The following is a 13758-nucleotide window of genomic DNA, read 5'->3' as shown; positions in this document are numbered from 1 at the left end:
ACCCAGGTGGAGGATGGTAACTTCAGGCTGATCACAAACACTGGACCACAGAATGGATGGGACCAGAGGGCTAACGATGGAGACTTCTGAAACACCACCCTGTTATTTCCCCACCAATCAATCAGAGGAAGGTTACACCCCTTGTAGCCCCCCCACCCCAATTTCACCTTTAAAAATTCTTCCCCCCCCTGAAAACCACTGGGGAGTTTGGGCTTTTTGAGCACAAGCTGTCCATTCTCCTTGTTTGCAATACTCCTTTCTCTATTCCAAACTCCGACATTTCAGTTTGTTTGGCCTCACTGCGCACCCGATGAACTTGGATTTGACAACAAAAGGAAAACCAAGTGTCTTGTCCATTCATGTAGAGTTTGAAACAGATGTAAGGAAAGCCCTGGTTCATGGACTCAAGGCTGCTCCAGCTATGAGCTTCTGGTAAAATATAGGACCTCATGCCACACACTGGTGGGCACTAACCGATCCCTGACTTGATTCAGTTATTCCACCAATTCCATCTCCCTCTCTTCTCTGGCTTCCTCATCTAGTTATTACTTTTATCTTAGTGAACTATGTATCTTAGCCTAATTAAAACTACTTGGAAATAAAGTGGGATATATAAAGTAGTAGTTGCAAGTAATACAGTAAGTAAGCATAACTGCCAAATTTGAAGTGATTCTTACACAAGAACCAGCAATGATGAAAGCATCTGCCCCCCTTTTTAAAAAAAAACAATATCTACTTATTCAAACTTCATTTTATTAAAAAGGACAATAGACATAACTTAAGTGGAAGCCACGATCCAATTACATTCTATTAGACACTGCATGGGAGAGTATCAGAAAAATGAAATGTTAAAATTTATGTGGCAGGTTTAGTTTAAGCAAATAGAGCTGGATTTACACTGGAGAAATGGTGCTGTCTTAGAGGTAGGGCACTCATGTGATGACAATGACGGCAATAACAATAATGATGAAGGCTGAGACCCATTGGCCACTTACGTGTCTAACCCTGTTCTAGTGCTTAGGCGCTTCAGAGTTATTGCCTTATCAATCCTCAAAACATCATAAGCGATACTATTATTACTCCCATTTAGCAGATGAGGGACCAAAGTTCAGAAAGGTTAAGTTACTTGCCAGCAGCTAATAAATAGCAGAGCTAATTAGTAGCGGAGGTAGGTGTCAATCTAGGGTCCATATTTATTTTGACATTTTGCCATTGTCTCAGCTCCCACTCCCTCTCTTAAGGAAAATTCCAAATGTGATATACCACCGTGTGGCAAATTAGCTTAGAATTCAGGGCTGCTTGATTTCATATTCCAATGTTCCTTCAATTACATGACAATTTCACATTTTTTTTTTTTTTTTTTTTTGTGGTACGTGGGCCTCTCACTGCTGTGGAGCACAGGCTCCAGACACACAGGTTCAGCGGCCATGGCTCACGGGCCCAGCCGCTCCGCGGCATGTGGGATCTTCCCGGACCGGGGCACGAACCCGTGTCCCCTGCATCGGCAGGCGGACTCTCAACCACTGTGCCACCAGGGAAGCGCTTCACCTTTAATTTCTGATAATCATCAGTCCAATGTGTACAAACCAGCAAACTGACCTTTAAGCCAAGTTTAGTCGAAGTTTCAAGATAAAATCCAATGAAAAGGGAAGGAATGAATGTAACAAAATATCCTTTTAATACTAATCAGAGGAACAATGATATGGTGTTACTTAAGTCAGAAAACAAGAGTCTCTCCTGGCTCTTCCCTATTATTTTAAACTCACTAAGTCCTGTCAATCCTGCTGCCTACCTGGCTCTTTTTTCTCCTCCTGTGATTGCAAAGATTTCTGAATTATTTTGTTCTGGGTCCCCCTGTATACAGCATAGAGTCAGATTTTGCTTTATGAATCAATATGAATTTCTTTTAATTTCTTTATAGATTCTTTAAAAACTTTGAAAATGTTGATTTATCTTTTCTGAAACTGGAAGGCTTATAGTTTTTGTTTAGTGGGTATCTTTATAACTTACACATTTAATATGCATTTCTTTTTTAAATTTGGCCACGGCTCACGGGCCCAGCTGATTCGCGGCATGCGGGATCTTCCTGGACTGGGGCACGAACCCGCGTCCCCTGCATCGGCAGGTGGACTCTCAACCACTGCGCCACCAGGGAAGCCCTCTTTTTAAAATACTTTGATTGAGATATAATTGACATACAACATATTAGTTTCAAGTGTACAACAAAATGATTTGCTATTTGTATATACTGTGAAATGATCATGTAGCTTTTGAATAATGACACATAAGATCAGACTACTGTCATCTCTTGTTTGACCACACTCTGGATTAGGCAGAAGTCTCCTAACTAATCTCTCTGTCCACTTCTACTCCCCAGTTCTTTGCACTCCCTCTTCAAAAATGCCAATCTGATCACGTCACTTTCCAGCTTAAAACTCTTCAACAGTTCTCCATTACAGAGGAGTAAAATTCAAACTCTTCAATAGTTTGTAAGGCTCTTAAAACTCTAGCCTCTACTCACGCCTTATGGTTTCCCCTCCTTCCACCTCTGCCTGGCTAATGCCTGTTCATCTTTCATATCTCAGCTTAAGGGATCACAGGCCTCCTGGAAACTGTTCCCAATTGCCCTCAACTAACTCTAAGACTAAAATAAATGTATTCCAGCTCCTGAACATTTTACTTGTCTCTGGGCAATGAGGAGGGGAAAGGGATTTTATAAACTCTGGTAAGTCACAGAATCTGAGGACCATGAAGTATCACAAATACCCCAGTCCAAACCTCACTTGACCCACAATTCCCCTATTAAACGGCCTTGCCTCCATTCTACTCTACTTCCCTTAATGAATCTCGTTTTTTGACTCTGGAAGGTGTGCAGTAAAGGGTTAGCACAGGGCTAGACTGCACATGGCAAAGAGCTTCAGGGACTAGCCCTTGATGGCTCCTGTAACTCACAGAATAGCATGCCAGATAAGAGTTCCTCTGCATACACTGGGCCATGGCCAGGCCAGAGAGTTTATGATAACAATGTGATTTATGGTGAACATCTGTTTTTGTTTGCATGGGGCCTGGGTCATGCTGTTTTTGTCTGAACTCTGAAGGGTCTGCAGGGGGTTGGAGACTGACAAGCAGGTGTGCTCCATGTCTACACAACTGACCTCTGACAAAAAACTGAGGACACTAAGGCTTGGCTGAGCTTCTCTGGCTGGCAATACTTTGTACATGTTCTCACACATTGTTGCTGGGAGAATTAAGTCTGAGAAACTGCACTGAGAGAGGACAACAAAAAGCTTCTCCTGGTTTGTCCTGGACTCTGTTCTATGTGCCTTTTTCCTTTGTTGATTTTAATCTGTATTCTTTTGCTGTAATAAACCATAACCATGAGTATTGCCGTTTTTCTGAGTTCTGTGAATTCTTCTAGGAAACCAGTGTACTTGGGGATCTCTGACACGGAAGATTCTCTTGAATTTGCCCTTTCTTCTCTGCTCCACAACTATCTTACTAGCCCTCTAAGCTTCACTAGATGGGGATGAAAATAGAACCCATGTAAGATTGTGATGCAAAAGACCAGAGCCAGCCAAGCATCCCCACAGGCCTCTGCGGTCTCCAGGCTCAGCCCATCTCAGCCCAGCCTGACTACTGCTATCGGATCATTCCTCCTTAAAGAATGATCTCTACACTACTCTGGTACTATGGAAAAACAACCCCCGTTTTCTACAACATGGAAATACAAATGCCATTAAGGCCAATCAGGTTTTATATACAAGTGAAGCAAGTCGCCTACAGAAAAAAAATCCCATGGTCTCTCCTCAGATAGAAACATGACTACAGGGAAATATTTCTCTGGTTAGGGAGTACAGAAAAAATACTTCTCCACCAATGGGAGGGAAGGTACAGGTGTGAGGGGAATGGGAAGAATAAGCCAGTGAGCACATGAGCAGTAGCCACTCAACTCTGGGTGGTGACTGCTCTGGAGCTTGGTGCTGGCACATCTTCACATTTCTACAGAGATGCCAGAAATCTGAACCTGTACATGAAACTTCCTGAATGTTTAAAGAGATGTTGGTTCAAAAAAATTATTTTCAAAATAGTGTCTAACAAAACATAACACACAGACCAGCAGTTTGGGGATCTCTTCGAGAATACAAAGTTAGATGCAATTTTATTTTTATAAGGACAAAAGAACAAACTACACCAAAATAATAATGGAAATAAGATGATTAACATTTCTCTATTTTTTTAATATAAGGAAAACTGAACACAAAGCAAACAAATAAAAAGAGTGTGCCTGAGAAGAAGATTCTAAGCCTCTACCAGGAGAAAGAGAGATAGTAAGAGAAGGAAAAGAACCACAGAGCAAAGAGGAGCACTTCGGGGAGAAAATGATGATAGTATAAACAATTAGAGAATTATTATGGTAAGAAAAAGCACTTTCTTTAAACAGACCGAAAAGCTTAAAAAAAAAAAAAAAACAAACCCAAAAAACAAAACCCCAAACTTTAAGACTTGAAATTTAGAGGGTTCTTATATACAGATATAAAACTAACCTGGTCTTTCTTTCTAGAGATGAAGACCAAAACCACACCAGGTCAAGGTATATTTCTGAAGTCATTTTTACAAGGAAGGAAAAAATACGACAATGAAGAAAGAATAAAAGCAACCATAGAGAAGAAATTCTATCAAACATTCTTGATTTTTAAGGGGATAAAGTAAAAGCCTGGAGATCTCAAAAGAATATCCATGAAGGGAAGACTACTAGTCTTGGGCTGGTTCAGATTCGTTACAGGGCCTGCTAAAGTAAAGAAAATGAGAACATTTTGGGGGTGGGGAAGCATATAAAAATTTAGTAATTTGTATTAACAATACAAAAATAATTTTAAAAAAGAAAAAATGACAGTTTCAAGATGTCAAGTTAAGTAAATAAAGAACAGTAGAATAAACTTACGCACTTATGGCCAATTAATCTAGGACAAAGGAGACAAGAACATACAATGGAGAAAAAAGACAGTCTCTTCAATAAGTGGTGCTGGGAAGACTGGGCAGCTGCATGGAAAAAAATGAAACTAGAACATTCTCTAACACCATATACAAAAATAAATTAAAAATTGACTGAAGACCTAAATGTAAGACCAGAAACCATAAAACTCCCAGAGGAAAACATAGGCAAAACACTCTTTGAGATAAATCGTAGCAGTATTTTTTTGGATCTGTCTCCTAAAGCAAAGGAAATAAAAGCAAAAATTTAAAAATGGGGCTTCCCTGGTGGTGCAGTGGCTAAGAATCCACCTGCCAATGCAGGGGAGATGGGTTCGAGCCCTGGACGGGGAAGATCCCACATGCCACAGAGCAACTAAGCCTGTGCGCCACAACTACTGAGCCTGTGCTCTAGAGCCCGCGAGCCACAACTACTGAGCCCGTGTACCACAACTACTGAAGCTCACGCACCTAGAGCCTGTGCTCCGCAACAAGAGAAGCCACTGCAATGAGAAGCCCGCGCACCGCAACAAAGAGTAGACCCTGCTTGCGGCAACAAGAGAAAAGCCTGTGCGCGGCAACAAAGGCCAGACGCAGCCAAAAATAAATAAATAAATTTATTTTTTAAAAAATAAACAAAAATAAACAAATGGGACCGAATTAAACTTAAAAGCTTTTGCACAGCAAAGGAAACCATTGACAACGAAAAGACAACCTAATGAATGGGAAAAAATACTTGCAAATGATATGACTGATAAGCCGTTAATATCCAGAATATATAACAGCTCATATAACTCAACATATATTAAAAAAAAACAACATCCAATTTAAAACTGAGCAGAAGACCTGAACAGTTTTGCAAAGAGGACATGCAGATGGCCAACAGGCACATGAAAAGATGCTCAACATCGCTAATCATCAGGGAAATGCAAATCAAAACCACAACGAGATATCAGCTCTCACTGTCAGAATGGCTATCATCAAAAAGACCACAAACAACAAATACTGATGAGGATGTGGAGAAAAGGGAACATTGTACACTGTTGGTGGGAACGTAAATTGGCACAGCCACTGTGGAAAACGGTATGGAGGTTTCTCAAAAAATTAAAAATACAACTACTGATGACCCAGCAATCCCACTTCTGGGTATATATCCAAGAGAGATGAAAACAGGATATCAAAAAGATATCTGCAAGTTTATTGCATCATTATTCACAATAACCAAGATATGGAAACAACCTGAGTGTCCATCAATGAATGAAGAAGGTGTTGTATACATATACAAGGAATAATATTCAGCCTGGAGAAAGAAGAAAATTCTGCCATTTACAACAACATGGACGAACCTTAAGGGCATTATGCTGAGTAAAATATGTCAGACAGAGAAGGATACTGTATATCACCTATATGTGGAATCTAAAAAAATACAACAAACTAGTGAATATAACAAAAAAGAAACAGATTCAGATATAGAGAACTAGTAGTTACCAGTGGGGAGAGGGGCAAGATAAGCATAGGGGATTAAGAGGCACAAACTATTAAGTATAAAATAAGCTACAAGGATATACTGTACAACACAAGGAATTTAGCCAATATTTTGCAATAACTACAAATGGAGTATAACATTTAAAAATTGTGAATCACTATATTGTACACCTGTAACTTCCATAATATTGAACATCAACTATATTTTAATTTAAAAAAAAAAAGAATAACAGGAACCTACACTCAAGTAAAGGAGGAAGAACATCAACCTCCTTATTCTGAAGAAGAGAACGTTACTAGAATATGTTCATTAGATTGCTATGTATACAGGAATAAAGCTATTTATTGTTTAAGCTAATTACTAAAAAACAAAAACTCACTGCTCACATTCCAGGTTTATGCAAAATCAAACAATAAAACGCATGATGAAAAAAATGATAAAAAGCAGATACTAAGTAAAAAAAAGATATATACAAAATTAAAAATTAAAATATAAAATTACTAATTGAATTGAATGAAAACAAACTTATAATAGGCTGCTTATTAGAAGACACCACCACCCACTACCTGCATGTCACATGCCAGGCAATGAGACAGGAGCTGAATAGTCATTATCTCATTCAATCCTCAACAGTTCTATGATGTATTGTTTCCACTTTACAGATGCAAACACTGTGGCTTAAAGAGGTTAAGGACTGGGATCAAATCCCAAGTCTATCTGCCTTCAAAACCTATGCTGCATGAGGACACACCATTTATATAACGCATACTATATACATACCAGTATGCCCTAGGTTAAGTATGCCGAGCACTTGAGAATATACGATATACATTACACCTGAAACAGCAGTGAGAGGAAGGAAACATTTTTACAAAGAAACTGAGGGTCAGACACGCAAAACAGACGTGGAAAAATTCATTTTAATCAGAGAAGACAGAAAACCATACAGCAGAAACATTCTGCTGGGTCTCCACGTCCTATCTCTCTACCCATTCTTCTCCAAGTTTCTTTACTACTACTGGCTCTAGGATCGTGTGTCCTTATTCCCTTCTATGCGCCGTCTCTCTGGGCAACCTCGTCCGTGTCGATGACACCAACATTCTGATGAACACAAAATCTTACTCTCGCCCAGATTTTTCTTCTGAGTACCAGGCCTCTAATTCTAATTTCTTACTGGGCTTTTCTCCACGTTGAGCTATCCCTAAAATACCACACTCAACAAGTCTAAAATCCATGTATTATCTGTCCCAACAGGCCTGCTTCAATTCCTACATTTATTCTACCATTAACCGCATTACCGTCCACTCATCCTTTTCACCTAGCAAATGTCCCTCGAGTGTTGCAGTGTGCTCGGTGGGGCTACAGGTAAGCAAAGCATAGACTCTCTCCTCCAGGAATTTATGTCCTGTGACGGAAACAGGCCTAAATGGATACTTACACAAGACAGATACACATAAGAGGTGCTATTCGAACACAAAGCCTGGAGGAGGCTTCTTGGAAATGACTCTTGAGCCCAGGGTAAGGTATAGGGTTGGACCGAGGAAGGCAAGAAGCACAGGAGTCACATCACAGATAATCATATATTTGCAGAATGAATTAAGTTAGTTATCAAGCCCTTTTGTCCTTAATTCTAACACTCTCTTCAATGCACTCCGTCTTCTCATGTCCGTTGCCCTCTTTCTCACTTAGGCTCCTTTAAGCCTTAGGTGCCTTTAGATATCCACCATTTTCATGTTTAAAGTGACTTTTTTGGCACAGAAGTTTTCCATGATTGCTCAATACCTACTATTGCAGCTACATCTTCCTCCTTTCTCTCACTTGTACCTTCACCCCCAGACATGCCCACCTAGCAGAACTCACCAGGAGGTCCTGTCTTTGAACGTTTCACATGCTATCCTCTCCATGGTGTTCTTTCTCCACTCCTTTGGTAAACCTGAAGACTCAGTTCAGACCCATGGTTTGTTATTCCTGACTCACTTCTCCATTAGATTTCACATTCTTACACTATTTATCCTATTGTATGTATTAACTTTTATAGCACCTATCACAGTGTAGTAAAGCTGTTTACATGTTTATTTTTGCTACCAAACAATGAGCTTCTTCAAGGCAAGTATTTTTACTTGTTTACATACAGTCAATTGTGCGCATGTATGTACATATGTATCTATGTATTCCAGGTGGTCTAGCACAGTTCTTGGAAAGCAGAAAATACTCCATTAACAATTACTAGATGAATGGAAAGAAACTGTTAGAAATCAAATTATGGTGGAAGTTTTTAATCCCTTATATCAGATTAAATTGAGTAAATGTTAAGTAGAACACTAAAACAATAAAATAATAGCAAAATACTAAATGACCATCTAAAGAGGGAATAATTAAAAAATAAATGTGTAATCTGATCTGTTCTTCACAATAGCACAATAAAGGTAATTTTTTTTGGTTTTAACTAAGATTTAATAACTAATAAAGCACTTTTTAATAATGAGAAAAGGTTCTTAAGAGAATTTAGCTATGAAAATATATATTTAAAATAAAATAAAATAAAGCCTAAATTTAGTATTCTACAGTTATTTTTTTTAAGTCAAAATATAAGAATGTATTTTATACCATGTTTGCTGGAGTTTTGATCCAAAGATGTGTTCACAGAAATGCTGTCCACTGTAGTCCACTTCCTTAGTCTTGACTGTGGCTCTTTAATACTGTTCATATCCATATTTACATTCAAGTTTGAGTTCAAGCCTAAAAATAAGATAATAATTTTTAAAAACCACTTTATAAAATATAGCATATTTTCCTTCTGGTACCACAACTTTCATTTTCTAGAAAAACATATGTAGCTAATCTAATGTTTTCAATCCTAATGCTCCTTAATAAATATCATCCTGCAAATGTGGCACAGCCAAATGATTATAGACAAAGGCAAGGCAGGCAGGACAGACACTCTGGACTCCTGGCCGATGTCACGCAGAAACAACGTCAGAAGAGCGAGCCATGGCTAGATTATCAAAGAAAGCAACACACAGAAGTCCTAAATAGCTTGTCTAACACTCATTAATATAACATGTTCAAAACTGTTAGTACCATAAAACTGTTAGTACTATAATTGCATTAACTGTGGGAAACTACGCCATATAATTTTGATTATTTTTAAATTCCTTGGCAAAATAACAGAAAATTCTATGACAGGCAAATATTAAAGTTTATCTCTCTATTAAAATATACCTCTTTAGGTACTTCCCAAGAGAAGAATTACATATGATCACTTTCAGTTGCTAACTTTTGCTTATAAACCATTTTCAACTGCCTGACCCACCAAAGGATATTATCATTTAAAAGTAAAAATGTCCTGCTCTAACAATTGTACCTTAGGGCAAGACTCCCGTATCCCAAGGTGCAACTTACTTGAACTCTGCTGATGACACACATCAGACTTATATATTCTCTTGGAACAAAGATGGAAACTTCTACCTTAGATCCTATAGTCAGAAAACTGACCATTAAGCCAGTGTTTCTTAAAGTGTGATCCTGGGGACCATCATCAACAGAATAATCTGAGATGTTTGTTAAAAATGAAAACTTTTTGGAATTCCCTGCTTCCACTGCAGGCGGGACGGATTCGATCCCTGATCAGGGAACTAAGATCCCAAAAGCTGTGCAGCGTGTCCTGCCCCCGCCCGCCCCCCAAAAAAGAATTGATGATAGATGTTTTCTTAAGCTGAAGTATGGACAGGGTAATAAATTACAAGTATAGGGACTTCCCTGGTGGTGCAATGGTTAAGAATCCACCTGCCAATGCAGGGGACACAGGTTCGATCCCTGGTCCAGGAAGATCCCACATGCCACAACTACTGAGCCTGCGTTCTAGAGCCCACGAGCCACAATTACTGAGCCCTCGTGCCACAACTACTGAAGCATGCACGCCTAGAGCCTGTGCTCCATAACAAGAGAAGCCACCGCAACGAGAAGCCTGCGCACCACAACTAGAGAGAGCCTGTGCACCACAACTAGAGAGAGCCCGGGAGCCGCAATAAAGACCCAACGCAGCCAAAAATAAATAAATAAATAAATAAAATTTATTTTAAAAATACAGTTTAAAAAAATAATAAAAAAATAAAAGTATACACATGGGCACACAACGAAAAGTAAGTCAGGATGAGTTCTTAAAAAGTAAGTCAGGTTCTATTACTTTCTTGCTTCAATCTTCCCAGTGCTGAAACTCACACTAAGATCCTACATGCCATGTGGCACGACCATAAAAAAAAGAAAAAAAGAAAACTTTTCAGAGGGAGCCACAATCTTTGTTTAACACACATCGAGGTGGTTCTTAGTCTAAAGTTATAAAAACAAATGGTTTTTACATAGTTGGGTCTGATGAGTCCCTGTGATACCAGGTCAAGCTTAAAACTTTAATAATATAAATTCTCTAATATCAGCCCTATTTGGAGAGAGTAATTAAATTTGCTGCTCTCTGGACTCGTTAATTAGACCCAATACTTGGCAAGTTTTTTCTGTAAAGGTTTAGACAGTAAATATCTTAGGGCCTATGGGTCACATGGTCTCAGTGTCTCTATGCAACTCTGTTGTTACAGCACAAAAGCAGCCACAGGAAATACATTAACAAAAGAGCATAGCTGTGTTCCAATAAAATTTTATTTATAAAATCAGGCAGCTGGCCAAATTTGACCAATGGGCTGTAGTTTGCCAATGCCTGATTCAGACCACCATACTGGTGCTTGCCTGGGTTAAGCAGACTTACTCTTTTTTTTTTTTTTTTTTTTTTTAAATAAATGTACTTATTTTATTTATTTATTTATGGCTGTGTTGGGTCTTCGTTGCTGTGCGTGGGCTTTCTCTAGTTGCAGCAAGCGGGGGCTACTCTTCGTTGTGGTGCGCAGGCTTCTCATTGCGGTGGCTTCTCTTGTTGTGGAGCACGGGCTCTAGGTGCACACGCTTCAGTAGTTGTGGCACATGGGCTCAGTAGTTGTGGCGCAGAGGTTTAGTTGCTCTGTGGCATGTGGGATCTTCCCAAACCAGGGCTTGAACCCATTTCCCCTGTATTGGCAGGTGGATTCTTAACCACTGCGCCACCAGGGAAGCCGCTAAGCAGACTTTCTTAATCAAGAAGAAGTCTATTGCTGTAAGGGTAGCGAGGCTAGGAAATCCCTTATTTAGAAACTTATCTCCTCATTGGCCCAATTTATATGTCCAGTATGTAATCAGTGAGAGTCACTTCCTTTCACTAGTGAGACCAAAACCTCTCAGTGTACACTTGGGTATTCTTTTACCACTATACTGTTGTCTCTGGGATAACCTGGCTTCTCTGGTATTCACCTACAGTGCTAACTGACAAGGGAATGTAAAGAGATTGCTAACAACCCCTAAAACTCAAAGTTCCACCTATGTCCTAGCTGAGAGTCCATGTCAATACCAGGGAGAACCAAATCATGTATCAGGTTCAGCCAAAGTGAAACAGCACCAGGGGCAAGAGCAGGCCCAACTCCTGCCCACAGCCCAGAACATGCTACTTAACTGACTGTCTTCAACAAAAGTGGGCCTGTTAACCAACAAAGCTGGTTTACAAGAGAGAAAGAAAAAGTAAAATAGGGTGTGAACAATCAAAGGTCAAAATATATTCAAAGGCACAAGAAGAGTCACATTCGGAGGGGGAAGATGGCAGAAGAGTAAGACGTGGAGATCACCTTCCTCCCCACAGACACATCAGAAATACATCTACACGTGGAACAACTCCTACTACAGGACACCCACTGAACGCTGGCAGAAGACCTCAGATCTCCCAAAAGACAAGAAACTCCCCCACGTAGCTGGGTAGGACAAAAGAAAAAAGAATAAACAGAGACAAAAGACTAGAGACGGGACCTGCACCAGTGGGAGGCAGCCGTGAAGGAGGAAAGGTTCCCACACACTAGAAGCCCCTTCGCGGGCGGAGACTACGGGTGGCGGAGGGGTGAAGCTTTGGAGCCGCGGAGGAGAGCACAACAACAGGGGTGCGGAGGGCAAAGTGGAGAGATTCCCGCACAGAGGATCGGTGCCGACCAGCACTCACCAGCCCGAGAGGCTTGTCTGCTCACCCGCCGGGGCGGGTACTGGTCTCTGCTGCCGCAGGCTCGCCCTGCACCCCATGCCCCTCGCTCCCCCCCCGGGCCTGAGTGAGCCAGAGCCCCTGAATCAGCTGCTCCTTTAACCGCCGCCCCCCACCCGTCTGAGCGAAGAATAGATGCCCTCGGGCGACCTGCACGCAGATGAACCCCGGGAGCTGTACGAATAAAGAAGAGAAAGGGAAATCTCTCCCAGCAGCCTCAGGAGCAGTGGGGTAAATCTCCACAATCAACTTGATGTACCCTGCATCTGTGGAATGGCTGACTAGACAACGAATCATCCCAAATCGAGGAGGTGGACTTTGAGAGCAAGATGTATTATTTTTTTCTCCTTTTCCTCTTTTTGTGAGTGTGTATGTGTATGCTTCTGTGTGAGATTTTGTCTGTATAGCTTTGCTTTCACCATTTGTCCTAGGGTTCTGTCCCTCCGTTTTTCTTGTTTTTTACTTAAAAAATTTTTTTTCTTAATAATTATATTTTATTTTAATAACTTTATTTTATCTTACTTTATTTTATTTTAGCCTCTTTCACTCTCTCTTTCTTTCTTTCTTTCCTTACACTTTTTCTCCCTTTTATTCTGAGCCGTGTGGATGAAAGGCTCTTGGTGCTGTAACCAGGAGTCAGTGCTGTGCCTCTGACGTGGGAGAGCCAACTTCAGGATACTGGTCCACAAGAGACCTCCCAGCTCCATGTAATATCAAACGGCGAAAATCTCCCAGAGATCTCCATCTCAACACCAACACCCAGCGTCACTCAACGACCAGCGAGCTACAGTGCTGGACACCCTATGGCAAACAACTAGCAAGACAGGAACACAACCCCACCCATTAGCAGAGAGGCTGCCTAAAATCATAATAAGGCCACAGACACCCCAAAACACACCACCAGACGTGGACCTGCCCACCAGAAAGACAAGATCCAGCCTCATCCACCAGAACACAGGCACTAGTCCCCTCCACCAGGAAGCCTACACAACCCACTGAACCAACCTTAGCCACTGGGGACAGACACCAAAAACAAAGGGAACTACGAACCTGCAGCCTGCAAAAAGGAGACCCCCAAACACAGTAAGTTAAGCAAAACGAGGAAACAGAGAAACACATAGCAGATGAAGGAGCAAGGTAAAAACCCACCAGACCAAACAAATGAAGAGGAAATAGGCAGTCTACCTGAAAAAGAATTCAG

At 40.7% G+C, this 13758-nt stretch overlaps 1 protein-coding gene across 9 annotated transcripts in view; it reads right to left on the bottom strand.

The window, feature by feature from the left end:
- Positions 1 to 13758, bottom strand: part of TNRC6A (trinucleotide repeat containing adaptor 6A) — a 105526-nt gene that overhangs the window by 12446 nt on the left and 79322 nt on the right. For all 9 annotated transcript variants that reach the window (XM_055090094.1, XM_028499484.1, XM_028499487.1 and 6 more), the window contains one exon: positions 9065 to 9196. In XM_055090094.1, coding sequence (XP_054946069.1) covers positions 9065 to 9196 — 132 coding nt within the window. The remainder of the gene's footprint in view (positions 1 to 9064; positions 9197 to 13758) is intronic.

This window comes from Physeter macrocephalus, chromosome 14 (genome assembly GCF_002837175.3).
Source record: "Physeter macrocephalus isolate SW-GA chromosome 14, ASM283717v5, whole genome shotgun sequence".
NCBI classification, from domain to species: domain Eukaryota; kingdom Metazoa; phylum Chordata; class Mammalia; order Artiodactyla; family Physeteridae; genus Physeter; species Physeter macrocephalus.
This window is presented reverse-complemented; position numbering and strand designations above follow the sequence as displayed.